The 22,039-nt window shown below is 43.7% G+C and overlaps 1 protein-coding gene across 1 annotated transcript; it reads right to left on the bottom strand.

Moving 5' to 3' along the window:
* Nucleotides 1-1,350: 1,350 nt before the first annotated feature.
* On the bottom strand, nt 1,351-19,419 carry CNR1 (cannabinoid receptor 1). The gene is made up of 4 exons (XM_059468494.1): nt 19,238-19,419; nt 11,978-12,070; nt 11,476-11,532; nt 1,351-6,511 (listed from the first exon to the last, which is right to left on the bottom strand). Exon 4 carries the CDS (start codon nt 6,448-6,450, stop codon nt 5,029-5,031), a length of 1,422 nt encoding a protein of 473 aa, XP_059324477.1. The 5' UTR covers nt 6,451-6,511; nt 11,476-11,532; nt 11,978-12,070; nt 19,238-19,419; the 3' UTR covers nt 1,351-5,028.
* Between the last annotated feature and the right edge of the window lie 2,620 nt (nt 19,420-22,039).

Here is a 22,039-nt window from a genome sequence, read left to right as displayed (position 1 = left end):
GCAATAAGAGATGTGAAGGGCTGAAACGATGACAGCACATTTGCCCGCATGCTTTCTGAGCTGGTATAATGTGGGAAAGCAGTTGCTTGCAAAGTTGTCATTATTTCCTCTTGTGTTGTTCAGAAGAGACTTGTAAATACAGCCAGATGTTACTCTCAAGAGGAGCTGTTGGTTTGTGGCAGCATAAGCCTTGTTTTCCAATGACCATGGAAATACAGAGGGAATTGTCTCCTGGCTGCTTTCAAAGTGACAGCTTTTAGAAGAAGTATTCAGATTTAATTTAAATGTAGTATGCTGTTAAAGATCAAATTAAGAGCTAATCTTTTATTTCTAGTTGCTTTTGCTTTGCCAAGACTTTCTCAATTCACCACTGACCCAATTTTTAAAAATAAAATTATTGTGACACAACCATGATCCCAAGCCTTGGCAGTGTGCAGTTCATGTTTGGGCTTGATGATCCTAGAGGTCTTTTCCAACCTAAATGATTCCTGATTCTGTGACATGCTCACTTTATCCCCTAAGGATGATTTCAAACCACAGATGTGAAGAAGGAAAATTGCCCAAGTAACGTGAATCTGAGATTAAGTCATATGGAAAACTGATCCTCTGAAATAGGCAGGGACCTTTCTACAGCATTTAGTGGGCTTTTTCAACCCTTCCTTTCATATGTGGATGAGCAGCAGTGGGAGCACTCTAATGTGATTCAGAGGCAGTGGCACGGCTGAGCCTGCACAGCTTCAGTGAATCCCTCCTGGGCCACTTCATCATCCACTCCCTACACCCATCAACTCTGTCCCCACTGGCAGCGGCCAAAACTAGAATAACTCTTTGTTTATCTCCAATCTTTGATTATATTTGCAACCCCCAATAACTCATTTAGGTCACCACTGCTGCTGGCAGCACTATTTTAATTTGTATTCCTTTCTTCTGTTCTTTTGTGTTTTGTTTTTCAGAAGTACAGGGGTTTGTCTAAATGTGACATCTTTGAGCTAACATTAATCTGAGGAAGGCAAAAGGAATTTATTGCATTTTGGCTAATACTGAGGAAAGGGGAAATTGCCTACATAATGGAACAGGAGATGAAGTTTGAACTGTCATTTCTCTTGTCTCCATAGTACTGGATACACAAATATAAAATATATGATCTACCTCCTCCTTCAAACACATCAATGTAAAATTAAAACCCACAAAGCTTGACAATCTGTTGTCAAGTTGTTTAAGCAGTTGTTTCAGAATCTGACAGACAAACTTATAAACAAAACGTAGAGCGCCATTGTGGGATGAGGCAGCATCATCATGTGGCTTCCTCAGTTATCTCAAAATTTGGAAAACAAGAAAGCAGAGGAATACTTTTTCTCCATGAATAAATAACAGTTTAATTACATTATAGAAATAAAATATGATATGGTAGGAATACACTGGAAATCTTACAGAAATACTATTCTGCTACTGGTAAGTAAATGGTCAAAGCTACTTTTCATGACAATCTGAACAGTACTTGTGTACAAACTATTATACAGGTTGCTAATGAAAAATATTGCAACATTTGCAAAAATGTTACCAGCTCAAACAAACATCTAATGATACAATATTCTTCTAAGAGGAAGTAATAATGTTAGATTTACAGACAATAAAGAGTTATGTTCTCCACTTCGAAACACTGGAAATAAAAATCTCAGGTAATCTGATTTCTTTACCTCATATTATCACAAGGAAAAATTCTCCTTTCACTGTGAAACAGCATCCCAAGAGACCCTGTAAACAGTTTATTCAAAGGTAGTATTTGAGATGTCGCAGCAACTTCAACAATTTTCCTAGTCCACAATTACAGACTTTTTAGGCCACTGCTTGTACAGATGACTTTTTTTTTTTTAAATGACTTATTTACATACATTCAGCCCAATAACAGCAGGTAGAACGCGCTGTCAATCTCACAACAGACACACTAAAATTTTCATCGAAAGGCCAGTGCAAGATGTGGATAGTGATTGCACAGCACTGAGGAGATTGTATCATACAAATATACAATTAGACTGTCGAGAATCTAACTCTGCACACGTGTGACATAGATGGTCTTCTTGGTAGATACGTGACACTTGGAATTGGTACACACACACGTAACTGCAACTAGAGGTGGTGGGTGGATGATGATGATGATGATTACAATGGTGTGGGTGGCTGTGGAACACAGTATCATTTGGCTGTGCTATCACTAAGTGAAGGTAGCCAACTGCAAATTAGGAATACCTAAAGCTGAAGTATAAGTACAGCTTATCTCAGAACGGCAGCAGATTTTTCTAATGAAAGAATAGTTCTACTTAGTGTGCAACATGTAAGGAAATTGTTGCCAACTCTTTAATAAATGGTTCTAAGTGAACCGATGCACTTCCCAGAGCTTTAGAAAAACTCATTATGCAAATGAAGATACTGATGACAGACGATAACATTTCACAGGATGCTATTTCTTATTATATCAGTAAGCACCAAGTTAAGTGCCAAGACAGCCCCATTGTCCCATGATTTATCGTAAAATTTAGAACTTGAATGCACAACAAAATTCCACAAAGTTTGCATTTAATTCACAAGAAGACAGTTTCAAAAATGGCTCTTAAAATACTCTTAACATTTCAAATGGGCTTTCCCCCACTCCTCCAAGAGGACTGCTTTAGGATGGACTAGACCTAGACATAAGAAAGATCTTTCAGAAGGACTTGATATCCTCAGGGAATCCTCTGCAATCCACTGGTTTTGGCTGACTGCAGTGGGCCCCTTGAGAGCACAGTAGTGCCCTGTCCCATCACACAGGCAAGCTGCAGGGGAGGTGGGTGGAGGAGGAAAGTACCCCTGTCTCTCCCAGCTGTTGCTCAGCACCTCACCTGGTCCAATCTTATCTTAAGGAGATGCCATCCCTCACCAAGCCTAAACTTGGAGCTATGTGCACCCCCACAGAGCCAGTGGCTGAAAGGAGCTGGGTGTTTGTTCAGCCACATGCTCTGGCCTGCACTAAGGGAGCCAGAGACCCGGGGCTGTTGCCCCCTCTCTCTCCCTACTTAAGCACAAGGATGGGTGGCAGGGCAGTCTGGACTTGACTCCACTTGCCCTGTGCCAGAGAGGAAGTCATCCCTGCTGCAGTAAGTGCCAGGCAGCTAAAGGACTAAGCTGCATTTTCAGCTATTTTGGTAGAAATCAGACAGCAGGATGAAAAAACAGTCTGAAAAACCATGGCAGCAGTGTAGAGGATCCCAGACCTTATGACTCAGAACAGAACCACAGAATATCCATGCTGCAAAGGCTATCTGGTAGCATGTTCCTTGTGACAGTCCCAGCTGCAGAAACTGTCCCATCACAGAACAGAGTCACTATTTTCCTTCAGTAACTTCTTCCTGGTAGTGTCAAACCTTGTCAGTGGTTTCAGAGAAACACACCTCAATGCAAGCTATCAGATTTGAATGAACTCACAACTTTAAAACAAACTACAATTTACTCCTGGCTTTCTCAGTCTTCAGGAACACCATCAGCTGCAGCATTTGTCAATGCAGGCTCATTCCATGCTCTCTACCTCTCATTTCCCTTTATTCTCAAGTGCAACTGAAAGGTTGCTTCCTCTAGCACATGGATACACGCTTTGGCGTGGATCAAGATGTTCTTAATATGGTACTTTCACCAGTAATCAATTGGAAGAACTCAATTTTAGAAACAGAATTTGTGTGCAAAGCGTGCAACAAGAAATACAGTTACATTTGGTCATAGTGTCCTATCATAGCTATGCTACCATGATTCACACTGGTTAGAATACTTAAACACACACACACGCACACACACGTACACACACAGAGATATTTATTTATATACACACTCACACAATAAGAAAATGTCTAAGTCTGACAATATTTCCTCCTCTTTTAGTGAAGACAAGAGTTTGGCATCTCAGGCTCTGAATCTGCTTAGACCTGGGATACAGGAATGTGACACACCTCAAGAACACATTGACTGCACAGTGATAACATCGCACATTGAGTCTGACACATGCTGTCTTCAGTGGTCCAACACCAGCACATGGCTTAAAACCAGATGCCCATTAAAGGAGCCAAATATCCGGAACCTTTGCTTTTCAGTACTCGTGTTCAGGCAACACCCAAGAGCAGGGCAGTAGTCTGTGCAACCAAAAATAATCCTTCTGTATAAATGCAGTGGTATTTAAAAGTCTGAACCAGTGCACTCCTTTCTCACATTCCTCCTCTATTCCTCTGTTGCTGTTAGTCTCATATGCATATGAAAGTAAAGGGTAGTGGGAAATAATTTTAGTAGAAGAACACAAAGCCTCTCCTCTAAGTCCACAGAAGACCACTAAAAGTGTAAAATTTCCAAAATGTCTCATAGGAATTCTTCAAATACAATAAGTGTTTTCAATGGGGTTTACATATCACGTTTCACATTATTTCCACGGAATTCTACCTTATCACTTTGTTTAATCAGACAAATATCAATAACACATAATAAAACAGCACACAATTCACAGGACACGACACGTTTTACAAAACCTCTAAACTCAGCACTGCTGCTTTTGGAAAAATTCAGAAACTCCTGTTACTTAGAGACATGAAATACATTTCACATTGAAATGAACAGCATGATTACAAGGCTTTTTTTTCTTATTTGATGGTATTGGTTTAGGACGTGTTATTTTTCAATTAGGTTTCACAATTCTTCTTCACACCCAAAAGGAATGATTGCTAATCTGGTATTTTCTCTGTCCTCTTTCAGGAAACATTATTATTCAGTAAACACCTTTTGAGAAAAACTTGTGAAAATTTAGCTAGAATCCCTAATTGTAAAACCTGAAGAACTGGCTGATGGTAATGCTCTTAACACAATCATCGCTCAGTTTACAATGACAAACCAAAAAATATTACAGGAGTGTACAAACACGTTAAGCCATGGGTTTGGTTTTCTTTGTTGTTGATTTTTTAAATTTTTATTTTTTTAAACTTAAACTCCTTTTTTTCACAACACTAAGAAGTCTCTGACTTACAACGCTTCAGCAGTTGTGTCTGTGGAGACAGACATGGTAACTTTGGCAATCTTAACTGTGCTCTTAATGCAGCTCTCGGCAGCCCTGTGCACGTTCCCCGCGTTGTTGGCGTGTTTGTGCTGGCAGTCAGACTCCATGCTGTTATCCAGGGGCTGCGCCGTCCCTTCACAGGTGGGGAACATGCTGCGGAAGGCGTGTCGCAAGTCCTTGCTCCTGAGAGCGTAGATGATGGGATTCACTGTTGAATTCAGCAAACAGAGCATGCTACAGAAGGCAAAGATAGTCTTGATGAGCTTGTTCATTTTCCCAAAGACATCGTACACCATGATGGCGAGGAGAGGGCCCCAGCATATGATTAAAACAACTAGGATAAGGACCAAGGTTTTGGCTAACCTGATGTCCATACGAGTTTGATCAGGCCTAGTGATCTGAACCTTACCATCCTCCGTGGACTGGATGATTATGCTTTTCTGCGTGCCTCGCTGCAGCATGCGAACAGCGTGGCTGTGAGCCTTCCACAAAATGTACATGTAGGCATAGACAATGAACAACAAGAGGATGCTGGTGACCCCGATCCAGAACATCAGGTACGTCTCATCGATGAGAGGGAATATGTCCGAACAAACAGAGTTGAGCTTTTTGCAGTTCCAGCCGAGCAGAGGAAGAACGGCTATTACAATAGCGATGGTCCACATCACACAAAATGCTACGACAGCCTTTGGTCGGGTAACAATCCTTTTATAAGCTAGCGGCCTGTGTATAGAGATGTACCGGTCTATTGCCGTGAGGAAAAGGCTACCTACGGAGGCGGTGAAGGAGGCTGTAACTCCACCCAGTTTGAACAAGAAGACATTGGGGCTATCCTTCCGGTGGAAAACATGGAAATCCACAAAACTGTAGACAAAAATCACGCTGCCCAGGAGGTCGGCCACAGCCAGGCTGCCGATGAAATGGTAGGAGGGTCTGCACCGGAGGCTTCGGGAGTGTAGGATGACGCACAGGACGAGGAGGTTCTCTAGGACTGTGAAGGTGCCCAGGGTGAGCGACAGCACGGCGATGGCCAGCTGCTGGCTGGGGTTCAGGATCATAAAACACTCCATATCCATAAAGTTCTCCCCGCACTGTATATTCTCCTCATTATCCTTAAAAGTGGACAGGGACTTGTTGTAAAACTCTGTGATGTTGACCTGCTCTGAGGGAATAATGCTCAACAGGGAATCATCTCCTCCAGTCATTTTTTCTTGGAAAGGATCACCCCTGAAGGAAGAAAGGGGGAACTTTTGGGGGTAGTACCCCATCTTGGATGCCATGTCACCTTTCATGTCTTCGTACTGGATATCGTTGGAGCCCACGTAAAGGAGATCTGTCGTGATTGTTCGGAAGGTTGTATCTGCGAGGCCATCTAGAATTGACTTCATAACCCCAGTCTTGTTGGTTTCAGAGATACTTGGGGGATGGAAAAATGCATCGGAGGAAGTCCTATATGGGGAAAAGATCAGACTTCATTAACATAAACAGGGAGACAAACTCCACGAACAACTTAGCTGAACTGTGTCAAACAAAATCAACCCTTCTCTGGTATTCAGTGCAGATCTAACTTTGACATTGTGGGAAATCAGGGTGGGTTAAGCACTTAGAGAGAAATCACCTAGATTTCACTAAAACTGAATTACACTAAGAAGCAACATGAAAAACAGAGGCACAGGGAATTGAGTGTTTCACAGGAAAGAAATTTTCATTTCTCATCAAAACCTTGTGAGCTGCTCCACCAGAAAGATATTTTTCTCAGCTCCTGATTGCAAAGCACCTTGCAGACCAATATTCCTTGGGCTTGCTTCATTTAGATAATACCAAGAGCCACTGCAGGAGCAGCACTAAAGTGAGTCACCACCTTTTTTGTTTTTCTTTCAAAAGGCACAGAGGGTTTTGAAAAATTGACAACAGAGAGGCGACAGGGACAGAGCCATGCACTCCAGATTTCACAGTTCGCCCAATATGCCTCTATATTCTTATTATCCTGCAATGGCAATCTGAGGTCTATTAACATCCTGAATTTGCTACTGCAAACTTATTAGCAAGGTATTCGATCAATAAATATACAGTTTCATTACACTCATATACAAAGATTACTGTATTCCTTCCTTCTGGTAAGCAAACTAAGGTACTGGGATATTTGTGCAATATGAGGGAGGTGGGTTACCCAGCTGTTACCCAGCTCTGTCCACAGTTTCAGGAAAGGTGACAGCCGTGCTATGTCACTGAGAGAATCAGTGATCTGCTCTGTGCACACCAGAAGCCTCAGTCAGGACGGTTCAAGTTTGCCTAGATAAACATGGCACCAAGTTTAAGCCGTGGCCAAAATTCCAGTCAAAAGGAACCAGGAGCTACTGCTTCTGTGAGAAGCATTGTAATGTGATTTGTACCCCTGAGGACACACTCAAAAACATTCTGTCCCCTCCAAAACTGGGGGGACCCAGCAGAAGGTACCCAAATAGCCAGTGGTCTCAGGTCTGTCAAGTACAGCCTTTGCTCATGGATGGTGACTAGTTGTGGGGAACAACTCCTGGTCGGAGTTCCCTTGGGAGAGGACCCCATCAGCACCTGAGCATGCATCGACATATAACACAAATCTTACAGCTCTTGTTGTGCTGTACTCCTTTATATTACTTTGCTGATAGAAAATGCCTTGAATATGGATTGAACATCTGCTTTAGGGCCCCCTTCCACCACCTCAATGGATGAGAGTGCTCTGAATACAAATAAGAGCCAGAATCACTCTTTCTGTGTGCTACAAATATTCTACATCTGCTATGGAACATCTCGATGATTAATCAGCAACAGGAGCAAACCAAGCTTCTTCTTGCTTTTAGTGTGGAGGAAATTGTTGCACTCAAGAAATCCTAGATGCCAGTACATAGGCTTGTACTGACCTAACAGGTTCAGTTTACACAACTGACAATAAATGCTCAGAAAGGCTGTAAGAGTTTATTTAGTCCAAAATCAGAGTACTGATCACCTCAACTCCTAAAGAGAAGACATGCACAGCAGGTACCACTGCTCTCTTTTCCCATGAAAACTACAGGAAAGAAGAATGCCTCTCTACAACAATAGCAGTACTCAAAAATATGTGAAATCATGAGCATTTCCAAAGAAGCAGAGATCACTTGGCTGATATATTTGATATATTTATACTGCCCTTATAGCATATGAACACCCAAGACTTTTTCCATAGCTCTTTCAAGTTTTGCCTTTTATTAAGCAGGCCTGGACATTGAGTATTAAAGGGAATATATGAACTTAGACCTTCAGAAGACACTGCAACTCCAATGCTGCAAGAAAGTATGAGTATAAACAACCCTTACTGGGAAAGACACAACACACAAAATATACTGGCCGAGTCAGCTTTTGCAGACACAGTTTGCTCAGCAAATAACAATTATTAGACAGACAGACAGTATTAAGGAATTTAATTTTGAGGGCGTGAGCAGTGAAGGAGGGAAATGTCACTGAAGCATACATTAAAAATGAACAGCAATCATCTAATATGGAAGGTACTTTTCTGTTTTATAGCTGTTCCTAGAGAATTTGCAGATGTTACATGCTGCACAGATGACTCTGCTGATAAATCTGCTTTGGGTGAAGCCTGGCAACTTTAAGCTTGGCACTGTAACACCCTTTTACAACCAGAAGTGAAGAATGTGTTATTAATTTGAAAACTACCCAAAAATATTAAATAAAAAAGTAGTTCTATAAATATGTAAAGATTGCTGTGGTATCCTCTACTATTCAAGCTTTTGACAGAAGGGAACCATTTTAATGAGTAAAGCCACAGCCCCATGTCGAGAAGATTATGTCTGAGGAAAGCTTCATAAATTGTATTCAACTGAGCACTTCTGCTAGACAGACAAACAAATTGTTATGAGGTAGCTGATCCCTGCTGGAGTCATGTCAAGTACAGACTTTCTCAGAATTAGGCGCCATGCAACCTGTACCTTTATTTGAAATACAAATGAAAGAACACGGATTTTTGTGTGCTCTTTTGAAGGTGGCAGTGAGTTATGTGACAATATCACTATGCATGCATATGCTATGCTAACAACATGGTTAATGGGATCAGGAGAGGCAAGTCTTACTTTGAATGTCAATGATTTTTTTTTTTCCTCTGTATTTTTACATTGAGATTATTACAGTAATTTTCACCTTATTGTCTCTGCAAAGAGAGCTTTCTTTCAGAGTACTTGGGAGTTCATTAGTAGTGTAGTTTAGGCTTTGGGGGATGCTGCTAACATTAATTTTGGTTTTGTTTGCTGCTGGGAATATCCTAATTGGAAATTTCTAGCAGTATGTGTGCACGCACCTATTCAAGCTGCAGTTGATTTTTATTAAAGTTGCAGTAAAACAACCATTTGCCTGATCTGGAATTACACTTTACAGGAAATTCATTTATTTTAATTTAGATACTAGTTTATCCCAGTATAAGCTCACTACTAAAATGCACTGAAGAGATCAGTGATGTTTTCCATTGCTGTCTGGCGAAAACAAGACTGGATCTCTGGCACTGCAGATATCAGGACACAGGTGCTGCACCATTTGACATAGAAAGAAAAGACAGTGACAGAAGCAATGCCAGTGTCACACACATTTTGGCTCTGAGCATTTCTGTCCAAACCTGGAGTGGTGAGCAGGCAGCACCCCTGAAAGCAGACACCCCACACCATGCAGCCACACTGCTCTTTGCAGCTGGCTTCAATGCAACCCAAACCCGTTCTGCCCAAGAGCCATGACCATCTCCACAGGAAATATTGCAGGAGCCCCTCTGGCTTCTCAGAGCTTCCACAGGGAAGAAGTGTCCTCCACACAGGTTCATCCTCTCTCCCTGGGGCTGGAGTGACAGCTGTGTGCTGCAGAAAGCTCCCCTATGGGCAGACTGGCAGTAAGGGAGAGCCTCCCTGTCCTGCCAAGAACTCTCCTGCCCTGCCAGAATCCACTCTTCCAACTTTGCATTTTCAAAGCGTTCAGCTTCATTCCTTTCGTAAATGAGCTCAACTACCTCACTCATTTTAAAAGAGCTTTTAAAAGGACTGAAACATTGATTAAATATGAAGGAGAGGCTGCACCAACACCGGCACTCAAAATGTTTCGCGTACTGCCACAACTGCATGCAATTCACAGCAAGTACTGAATTATGATTGCAGATAAGAATTAAACAACAGAGAAAAACTTCAAGGGTCTTTTATCTTGAAGACCAGAGCAGAACAATCGTAGCTGAGCACCATTTTAGTCCGTCCTCCCATCACCCGGCAGCTGTTGATGGGCGCTGCCAGCCCAGCTGTGCCAAGTGACCGCCACTAGGTGGAGCGGCTTTGACAAACTCCCGGCTGAGCCGTCTGCAGCGGCAGCGTCCAACTTCCTTCGGCCCTTTTTCCCTGCCTACTCTACCAGGGATCAAACACACGAGGTGTTAAACATCACCTGAAGGTTGGAGACACAAAGTTGTAAGGCTCTGCCTTCAAAGTGAAAGAATTAGTGAAGAGTTGAAGGGGCAAGCCTTACTAGTGCCCTCCATTGTGTGGTTACATATAGCGCTAAAAGATGCTTGGATATCAGAATGTAAATACACTTCAGGTAAAATAAAAAATATATAGTACATAAGAGGCTGGTAACTCATCATCAAGGACAACAGGGGGAATTATACCTCCTTTGGACTTCTTGTTGGTTCACAAGACCAGTTCACTTGGGGAACAAGAACATGACTTCATTAAAATGCTATTACCTATCTTCTCCTGCTGTTCAGGAGAGCTGGAAAGTTTTTATCATTGTCTACAAAAAGAGGTGAATTTGTTATAATTTTCAAAACAGGATGATTGATAAAGCAATTTTAATAGCCTGAATAGAAGGAGTGAGTATTTATTCTCTTCCTCAGAAGTAATTATGAGCAATACAATGATGATACGGATAGCTGCAAAAATGTTGACATTGCAAGAAAAGGAATCAAAACAAGAAAGGGGAATCCACAATCAAAGCTTTTTGGCTTCCATTTTAGAAAATATTTTGATCTCCATGTCTATACATTTATTCTATGATAATCATACTTAATTAAGAACAGGCTAAAGGACAAGTAGGAAGAATTCGATCAATTTCTGAATGCATAAAAATATACAAATGCACATTCCTTTATACCTTATATACCTGTTTATACCTTATAAGGTTCTAAGACATTCAGAGAAGAGCATTATCTTCTGATAAGTTTGCAGAGCGCCCAATAAGTGGGACTTCTCCCAAACTGGGTCCACAAAGTACTACCACAGGAGAAACAGCAATAATTTACACTCATATGCAGTCAGCTGTAAAACTGCGAGAGAAATGAGATCTACCATGGTAACTGTTGGCCTCTAGAATTAGAACTGTCCTATAAAATGAAAATTTATATGGCTAATAATTACCTTATCCCATATGGTGATGGACAATACAGCTCCGAGGACAGAACAAGGTTTCCAAGCCTTAGAGAAAGAAATGTGCAGACTGAGAAATGGCACTCTCAGACTCAGTAACACCAAGTACGGAAAAAACACATGCTGAGAAGAATGCGAAGGCAACGCTACCCCTATCCTATTTACTGGTTTACTACTCCATCTCCAAAACTGTGCTACTCCTAGCTAAAAATGGCAAATATGCTGTCACTCCTAATTCAGGAAAACTTGCATTCATTTCAGTCAGAATTTTCTCTGTGTGAGGGATCGGGAAGGAGCACAGACACTAGGAGAGGAGCAAATTAGGGATGTTATCTTCTAGATACAGCAAGCCACTATCAGCTATGGGGTAAACTAGGGCATGCAAGTAATGAACCCAATTTTGTTCTTATGTAACATGATCATATCTTTGGCAAGCTGAACCTTAATTAGCAAGAAGGCACATGTACATGGTTATTTGTGCTAATTAACATACCGTTTGCACACTAGCAGGATAAGGGCTGGACTGTTCCAATTTGTGGGCAAATAGCTCCTATGTGACACCCCCCAGCATCCAGCAGCAGACAACCTGAATAAAAACAAAACAAGGGGGAAAACAGGGTGTTAATCAGTGATGGACAATACTTTTAAAGGAATAGTATTATTTCCTCCGTCCAAAGTTGGCAAGATGTGTGTACCAGTTTCAGCACAGGTGATTTGCAGGTACAGAGAAAAGGAGGCTGCACCTTACATCCCAAACAGACAGAGCATGTACATGTGTCTAATATCAGAGGTTCAAAAAGCAAGGCTGAAGTCCTGCTCCTTCTGGTATGGGGGAAGTACCAGAACTTTGCTCTCTGTGAGCCAGGTGAGCATGCTGGCAACCTCTACATCCTGCTGCCCATCTCTGAACTGCTCGAGTTGTTCCATGTTGGATTGAGAGCTAAACATCCAGAAATAAAGACACCAAGTGATATTCCAAGAGGCAGGGTGCATGCCTGATGAGAAGCTTAGCTTGAAGCCCTTCCTCTGAATTAAGCAAACCAAGGATGCACCTCCTGCTTCCCACAGAGATGCAGAGGAGAAAGTGTGGGGGCAGCTCCCCTGTCTGTCTGTGAAAAATCTCTAGAACTCCTGAGGTCACCCAAAACTCCTCAGCTTGTAAAACACAACCCCTTATACAACACATTTCCCACCAAGTTATAGACAAGATGAAGTATTGAAGTCACAAACCAGCCAAGGGGACCATCAGGGTAATATTAACAGGAAACTAGAGCTACCTGCTCTGCCCAGCTTTTGGGAGAAGGGATGGAAGGCAGAGGTGGCTATTGTAAAATTGTAGATTTAAAGACCTTTCACAGTTTACTTCATATTGTCTTAATTTCATCTAAAGATAGAATTTTGAAAGAGGATGAGGAATCTTGCTGAAGTATGAAAGACTCAGATGAAAGGAAGCAATCATGACCTTGTTACTTGCTTAAAATCAGAGTTTAAGGACTGGTTTCCCAATAAAGGACTTTCTATTCTTCTTTTCCAATGAAGAAGAATGGACAGATAATATGAAAAGTTTGATACAATACCGTGGTACTTAAAGAAAATGGAAGAGAACTGGAATGGAAACTGGTTAATTTTGAACTCTCAAAGTTCATCACAAAAGTGTTCATCTCAGATTTTAAAATTCCGAAATCCTCTCATTTCCAGCCTTTTCTCTATCCATTCTCTAATGTCAAATGGTGCAGGCACTTATTGCTGAGCAGAATTGACATAAATGTTAAATGGAGACAAAGCAGCCCAGCCAGGTGCAAAAGAGATAAGGGGTTAACACTCAATCTCCTGGAAGTACCTAGAAGAAATGGCAGCTTAGTACACGTGTAGTTTAAGGGAGAGAAGTAATTTGAAACAACAGAGCAGGACATAAAAGACCAGGCTCCATTGGATGCTAAATGCTAAAGGTCTCCAGAAGAATGTAATGTCTAGAGGATCAAACTGGAGGAAAACCACATTTATTAGGAAGAAAAGAGAGAGAGGGAGAGAACCTCTCCTAGAAAATAGTTTCCATCCAATGGCCAGAACAGAACACAGAAGGTCACAAATTTGTTGCAGCAGAAGATATTAAAGAACTTTATTAAAAGAGTAAGGTTTAGAGACAGAAAAATAGCAAAAACATCAGGCTCCAGGGAGAATTCTCATAAACTGCATAGAGTATATGTCTGCCTTCTCATCCCCCCTCAACAAACTGGCTGTAACAAGTTTTAATTAAAGAAATCATGAGATAGCAAGGAGATGCCGAGAGCAATGGTAATGTGGGTTAAGTTATTGGTGTGGTAAGGATTGCTAGGAAAGAGGAAAGATAACTACTGTCCTTATACTGGGAATAAGACATCTCCAGGCAAGATAGGAGCAAAGTGGAGAAAGGTAAGAAAGGAAGACCCAAGTGGAAGTGCCTCAGTGAGGCAGCGATACAGATTTTAGAGAAAGTGAAGAATTGCCTTTGTGATGGGCTGGAGGAAAGCAGATCAGGTGAAGAAGAAAATTCACGAGAGAAAACCTCCCTCCTCTTCTGATCTGTGCGAACTTCAGACACACCTCCGTAAGCTGAAAGATAAAGCTAGTGGGATTTTTCAGATCTCACCATAAAGAAAGAACAGATCCACTGCTCACTCTGCAGGCAATGACTTGCTCTTTTGAAAGTCCATTTCTGATCTGTATTCAAATGATGAAGAAAGATGCAAAGGGCTCTGAGAAGCCATCCTTGGTAAGGTCAGAGAAAAGGACAGCATTATCCACGCTGACAGTTGGGACCAGGCTGGGGACACTCAGGAGAAGTTAGCTGAGCAAATTTGGCCAGGGACATTAACAAAAATCAAACTGCTTAAGGAAAATGACATACAGGATATGGACTTCAAAGGTGGCAAGGAAGAGAGTGCTCAAATGGAGCCACCGAGTGACCCATACGATGGAAAAACACGCCAAAAAAAAAAGAAAAAGAGGTTCAGAGTCAATGACAAATGTTAGTGCACAGAAGGCCAGCAACACATTGCAAAGCAACATCCCTTCTAACTCAGTCTTCAAGAGTCTGCCTCTCCTGCAGACCTTTTTAGGCCATCAAGTACTGGCAATGCTCAGAAGCTAGGACAAAAAGGCTTTTGGCAACTGCCATGTCCCGTGCCACCAGCATTAGCAAAGGACAAAAATACACACTCCCAATTAAAAAATTAAAACGATTTTTTTATTTCTGGAGATGTCTGGCCTTTCCTAAGATTTAAACAAGCTCAGATAACTGTCTTCATAGTTACATTCACAATATAATGATATTCAAATATACTGCCTTCACACACACAAATAACTTGTGAAATTATTTGCCAGCATATTAAGCCACTACGCCAGATTGCTTGGCAATGGTGTATGTCTTTGAAATATGCAGATGCTTTTCTTTTTTTAAAAAAAGGAGAGAGGGAGGGAAGAGGAGAAGTGAAAAAGAATTACAGTAGAATTTGATATCCAAGTAGCAGAACAACAAATTGTGGAGAGACTCCAACCAATATTACATCAGACTTGGAAAAATAGCTAAAATATACTGAGGGATGAGTTATGACTTTATATATATATAGGTATACTTCTATGCATAAACTTACAAATAGACATAAACAAAAAAAAATCACATGCCTAGAGGAAGAACTGAAGTCTCACAAACCCTGCAGTATGTCACGCATAAACCTAAATTTCAAGTGCTAGAGTACACGCAGACAAGTGTAGGTACTAAAAATATAGGCAAGATGATTGCTGAACATCCTTCTGAATCCCCTTATACACAGCCTTTTTGGCTAAAAGCAAGAATTTAAATATAATATATCTATCACTGAGATCCTGCAAAAGTTATTTTGCATGTATGTGTACATATGTCACCTAACATCCCAGGCATGTACATAGTCTGGACTTCAGAGCTGCATTCCTTAAAACAGAGGCACAACTGACTAAGAGCAGCAATTTCTGAGACCATGTTTCACGTCCTCAGGAGAACAGGATGGTGGGAGCCCCTCAAGATCCTAAACATAAACTTTGAAATGTTTATTAAAATGCAGAAAGATGGAAACTACTCAGCGAGGGCTGAAAGGGAATTGACAGTACAGACCCGCTTCTGCTCAGTACTTTGTAGTGAGTAAACACATCTTTTCTTAAGAATACATAATTGCCATAAAAGAGGTTAACAAAGGATGAGGCACTATTTGATGCCATCTAGCCTCAATCTACACAAACAATGCAACATCTGAATTGTAGAGAACATCCACTTTCACCAACAGGCCAGCCAAGGTATAAGAAGTGAACATCACATTGTCATACACTGTACTGAAATACCTATTTTGTCTGTAATTTGGATGTGGTCAGTTTCACCAAGAAAGGATGTTCCTACTGAAGAGAAGCAGAATCAAGCTTGGGGTGTGCACCACCATAATGCCCCTGCATGAGGCACAAATGGCAGAATAAAATGTGCTCCGACCTTATGTTGCAAACCCAATCATTTTTCACGGGCAACAATGGTACCTTCGGGAAAAAGGGGGGAAAAAAAAAGTTCTTTCTAACAAGAAATTGATTTAGAAGTCCTTACAGGCATTTCAAAAGGACAGGTCATAGCTGGTTTCAGCAGTCATTAACAAAGCCACACACTTTCAAAGGGTGTGAGTTTGGGGGGGAATCCTTATCCCACCAACAGTGATGGGATGTGCACTTTTGGCAGCAGTACAGTGTCAGTCTAGAAATGGAGACATACAGAGCAGCACTGAGAAGACAGGTTGTCACATTTTTAACTTTGCATTAGTAACAAATGCTCTTGCTGTCTATTCAGGCACATTTGCAAGCTTGCTTTTAGGTACAAGGGACTTGCATGCATTTCCACTGCAGATAAGAAAACAAGAGCAGCCTTGTTATGATTAAAAGGGTCTATTTCCCTCTGCCTTCTGTCTTGTGTGTCCATCTGCATAGCTGCTTTGAACTTGGCCAAATCCCAGTGTTAGGGTCGCCCACAGTATGAATTTTAAACCATCACCAGACTGCGAATTTGCTGCTAGAGAAGAGAAAAATCTCCACATTCTCACCTAAATGGTCAATGAGTGGTTTTGTAGAACATTCATTATGTTACATAGCCTAAACTATTTCAGAAATTGCAGCAAAAAAATAATTTACTGTTTCATGAGGACTGTCAAATAAAGACAAAATAGACATCTGGAAAGAAATTAATAACAATCACCATTGAGAAAAATGAATTCTGCAGATGCCTAGGTAGGTCGCTAGATAGGTCACAAAGTTTGCATTTGAGAAGTTACAGTAATTTCTCTTTAAACCATGCAGAATTAGCGAAACTAAGAGAGCAGAAGACAGTGCATGAGACCTGCAGCATTAAGAATGGCAATGTATTCATAAAAATCTTGGGCAATACTAAATTAATACATGAGTTTTGATTCTTAGTCTCCTCACCTACCTCACCTCAACTCAATAAAGAAGAAAACCATGTCAGCTCTCCCTCTCTGGTGTGTAGCATTTTCAGCACCAAAATTCCCAGTGGGATGCAAGCATTTAGAGACAGCCACATGAAAGGCTGAAAGTCAAAAATGGCTTCAAAAAGAAAGCAAAAAAAGTTATTTCTTTCTAAACTTCTGCTGCCCAATCAAAAACTTGTAATAGGGGAAGTTAAAGAGAGGTTTGCACTGGCTAGGACCTGTCAGTCCTTCAACAGAGCATGAAAGTCTTTAACGGGGTCCTTTATGCAACTGAGCTCACATCATTCATCAAAGAACAACAGCCAGGATGAAAGGCATCCACCGGCTCATCCTCGCAATACTGTAACCTGCTTCCACCTTCACCTTTAGTTTTATAGGTATTTTGATTCCATTCCTGTGTGTTTAGGTATCACAGACTGGTCAACGAGCTAAATTCTCAGCAAATAAGTCAATTTCTTTACCTAGCCAACTTTTTTTTTTCCTTTCTGGCAATAGGTGCCTGCTGGCTCAGTCAAACAATTATTGTTTTTATGAATTCTGCTTTAAAATGGTTTTATTCAAATGGTTCTGCCTCTTATTCCAATGACCAACAGATAATAAAGCAAAGCTGTTACTCGTTGCTACAAAACTAATTTTAACCTCAAGCAAATCAGAAATTACACATTCATCTTCTGAACTGTTTAAAGATGTTACGTTCATTTCTTTTATGACTGATTTAATAAACTCTGCCTGCATAGTCACTATAGTCACAGGGTGTTTTTCTCTTCTTGAGAAGGAAAAACACATGCTGGTGGTTGATATGAGGTGTAACACAAAAATAATTAAGCACAGCCAAGTAATTTTAGCAATGCTGTACATTTTGTTATTAAACATCTATTTAGTAGCGCTCTGATTCTTCGCCTTAACAGCAATGCCACCCCCAGCAGAGAATGCCATATTCCTTTAAGAAAGGGTGAACAATAACAATGAAAACAACATGATGCATCTAAGAAAAAAGGAAAAAAAATTACTACACCTTTAGCAGGTTAAAAAAGCTACACTGTTTTTGTTTGTTTTTTTTTTTTTTTTTTTAAACCCTAGTAGAGACTCAGGGGGGAATTTTGTTATCTGGCTGTATGTTATATATGAGCCTTTATCTTCTGAAAGAAAAAAAAAGACATGTGCCGAAACTCTTAATGTTATAATTTGCTGCCATAGAGAAAATAACAGTGATAACAATTTTAGAGAAAGAAGGAAAACTGTGGACTTCATCTTCTGACACCATTTTACTTAATCAAACTGCAATCACAGTAATGAGCTCTCTCCTACCAAAGGCTCGGTACATACCTCATCCAGGAGTATTCTCAATGGAGATTTGCAGACGTCTTTGAGACAAAAAGATGCCCATTTGAAATAAGCCCATCTGGTTACTCAAAATTATTTCTCAACAGATGAAGATTTCACATGACAAACGCTGCGTGAAGTTTAAAAGGCTCACTCTTTTTCAGCTCCTTCCCCCCCAGACTTCCAAATTTCAGACAAAAACAAACCAAGCAACCAACCAACAAACCCAACTGATATTCTGAGGGTGCTGAACGACTAAATGACATTTTTTAACGGAACATCACTGCGCGCAAAATTGCGAACCGCATTTTATTTCGGTCACAGCCTCACAGACAGAGTTTTGAGAGGAAAAGTGCACAGGAAAGCCGGGCTGAATGCTACCCGCTCTAAATCACCAGTGGGTCAGGACGAGAGGAAAAACCTCCGGTGTCAGATAAGGTCCTGTGGGAGCCCGGGAGGCTACCGGCTCCGCGCACAGAAGAATAGACGCGTGTTAACCATAACGCCACCAGCCGCCCGCACCCCGCCCGCTGTCGGGCTGCCCTCGGCCGCCGGGTCCCGCTCCTCCGGCCGGGCTCGCGGAGCCACACTGCGCTCCCGGGACCGCCGGCTGGTCCCGGGTGCCCCCGGGCTACTCCAGCTCGCCCGAGGCGGCGGCGCGGGGCCGTGCCCGGGGCACAGGCGAGACCCGCGCGGTCCCCGGCCCCGCCGCAGCGTGGGTCGCGCTCGCCGCGGGACGCAGCGGCGGATCGCAGGGATGGATGCTCCGCAGGCAGCCGCCTCCCCTCCGCCCGTCGGGGCAGGCGGTGTCATTCCCCGAAAAACCCCCTCCCACCCACGCCGCCAACAAACTTTGAGGAGGACGAAGGGTCCCCGGCCCCCGACCGGGGGGCACCCGCCGCCCTCCCCTACCCCCCCGCCGCCCGCGCCGTCCTTACCCTCCGCACGGCACCGGCCGCGTTCCCCGCCCGCTCCGGCCGCGCCGACCCCCGGCAGGGAGCAGGAGCGCCGCCCCACCCGGGCACCCCGGCACTGGGGAGCGCCGAGGAGGCGGTGCCGGCGAGGGGAAGGAGGAGGTGGGAGACTTCTCCCCCCGGCTGCCTCCCCTTCTTCGCTTCCCTCCCCTCGGCGCCTCCTCTCCGACCACCGCGGCCCTCGCCCGCCCGGCTCAGGCGGCACGCCGGGCTCCGCCGCCCTGCCGCCGCCGCCGCTCCATGTGCCGCCCGCCCGCCCCCTCCTCCGCCGCCTCCGCCCGCCGCCGCCTCGGCGCGGGGAGGCAGCGCGGGAGCCGCCGGGCGCCCGGCGTGGCTCCGGCACACGCCGCCGCTGCGTCCCCCCCGCCTTCCGCCCCGCTCCGGTCCCATTTATGAAGCCCGGCGCCCATCACGTGTCAGTGTGTGCCTTTTGTCCCGGCCCTGGCAGCACCGGGGCGGACAGGCGGCGCTGGCCAAAGTTCGCCCCGGGGGAGGGACATGGGAACACCGGGGAGCACCGCGGGGGCGGGCGGCGGAGAGCGGCTCCGTTCCGGGCCGTGCCCCACCCCGCGCCCCGCCGGCCGTGGGCGCTGCCCGGCCGCGAGCCCCGTCCTGCCGGCGCTCCGCCGCCTGTCCCCCGGCCGGGCGCGGGGAGCGGGCCCGGGGAGGCGGCGCGCCCGCCCCCAGCCAATGTGGAAGGCAGCGCCTCCTCCGGCCCGGGGGGGCGGACGGCGCATCCCCGCCGCGGGGACCCGGCCCGGCCCCGCCGCCCGCCCCGCGTGGGGACCGCGGGGACCGCGGGGATAGCGGGGACCGGCTCCGCTCTCGGCCCGGGGCCGCGGGGCTGGCGCACCCCGCGGGCTGCGGAGGTTGGCGGCTGTGGCTGCCCTCGTGGGGCGTCCTTTCCCCGTCCCAGTATTTCCTGTGGAACACCAGGGTTTTGACATACTTTATTTCCCTTTTTCTCACTACCCGAATCCCGCCTTCGGTGTTTTCGGGCTTACACGACCACCGTCATGGCAGCCCTCAGAAGTGATGGGGATTCCCTCATCTCTGGGGGGCGAAATGGCTCCAAAGGTGGGCAGGCAATGGGCATAACTGGAAAGCTGAGCTTTATTCAGCAGCCAGTTCCTAAGCACTGTGATATCTAGCTAGCTTTGATCGTGTGTTTCTGCCTCTGCAGTGTCATACATATGTATTGTCTTCACACGAATTAATACTGAAACATGATAAATATTTATCATTTGACATGGTGTCTAAAGACATTAACTGGTCCATCTACCATTTACCTGAACTGGTACATCCACGTACAGAGGAGGAATATGTGATTCTCCTTGTTTATCAGGTTAAAAAAACACTCAACTCTTCACTAGTGATGATTAAAGGTTTCCCATGGCTGTATTTTATGGGTGTCCAACTCAAGATGTGCCTGCTATCTCACAGTGACTCTTCCTCCTGAAGGCTTCTCAAGCTGGGACCCCACGGTCTGAGGCAACAAAATCTCCAGGCTCCATCCACCAAAGTGCATCTGCTCAAGAGCACAGCATCATTCGCACAATCCAATGTTTTCCCTGCGTCGAGTCCCAGAGCGAGTCTGCAATATCATAATTACTGACAATAATTTTTCAGCCGCTGGCTCTTTCTGATGGTAATCGTTAAATTAACAAGAAAGGAGATCATTTCAAATGGCACTCCCTGTGAGAAAAGTGGAAAGGAAAAAAAAGGCCAACTCATTTGTGCCCAACTTGAGTTTCTGGTATTAGTCCATCTGTTTGGTCATTCGGAAGCGGTGGAAAGTAAAAAGAACTTTATTTAGGACTGTGTTCAATCAGATCAGATTTCTCTTTAGCTATGCATTTCAGAAAGTATTAACTTCTCAGAGGACTTTTTATTTCATTGAAAATGTTGAGTACTTTTGCTTTCAATGTGAGCCTACCCAGTTAAACTTCTCTTCTATGTTTGTGGAGGGACACATCCCCTTTGCAAGTCACATCAAGTGGACATTACCAGACCAAAATCAGCCTGTTGAGGGAATTTAAGGGCATGTGTTACTGTTCATCCTACCTCCACATTCTTGGCTTGCTAAAGATTCCCATCCTAGACTGAGCATTACTCTGGTCTCAGGATAATCCTTCTTTGCATCACTTCTCAGCCTGGATTGTAGAGAAGGACATTGCAGAGTTGAACATGTAGCCGTGGCCACATACTGAGCGGTTTTCCCCCTGTGCAATCTTGCACAGTTGCTACTGCCTGTTCAGCCTACACGTTCAACAGGAGACAAGAGGTATGGACAGCCAGAAGTTACTCAAGCAGCAGGGTCTCAACCTTCATAACCATGGGGCACCCTGGGACCCCTACAGCCTTGTATACTCCAGCCCCTCTCCCAGGATCCTGCTTGTAAATTAGCAGTTTTGCAAAGGCAAGGTTGTTGCAATCTTGTGATACCTGTTCCCAGTGCAGCTGCTTTGAAAACCTTTGAAAAAGTGGCTTTCCGCTGGAAAATGCAACCTTGTCAAAACCGAAATGCTTTGCAAACGTGTGTTGGTTGCACTGAAAATGTCATTTAAAAAAGAGTAAGTGGTAGAGGGATGTTCCAACAGTGTGGGAATGTCTCGTTGTGACATTTCCAAGCTAAACGTTTCAGTTTCTTGCTTCAAAATGAGTTTTGGTTTCAAAATATTTCCTTTTATATTATATATTGCAAAATAATACAAAAATTTGGAAAGCTTATTCCCATCAACCAATCATTTATTACCATAAACCTGA

This window comes from Ammospiza nelsoni, chromosome 3 (genome assembly GCF_027579445.1).
Source record: "Ammospiza nelsoni isolate bAmmNel1 chromosome 3, bAmmNel1.pri, whole genome shotgun sequence".
NCBI classification, from domain to species: domain Eukaryota; kingdom Metazoa; phylum Chordata; class Aves; order Passeriformes; family Passerellidae; genus Ammospiza; species Ammospiza nelsoni.
The sequence above is the reverse complement of the archived record's forward strand: the minus strand, read 5'-3'. Positions and strand labels throughout refer to the sequence as shown.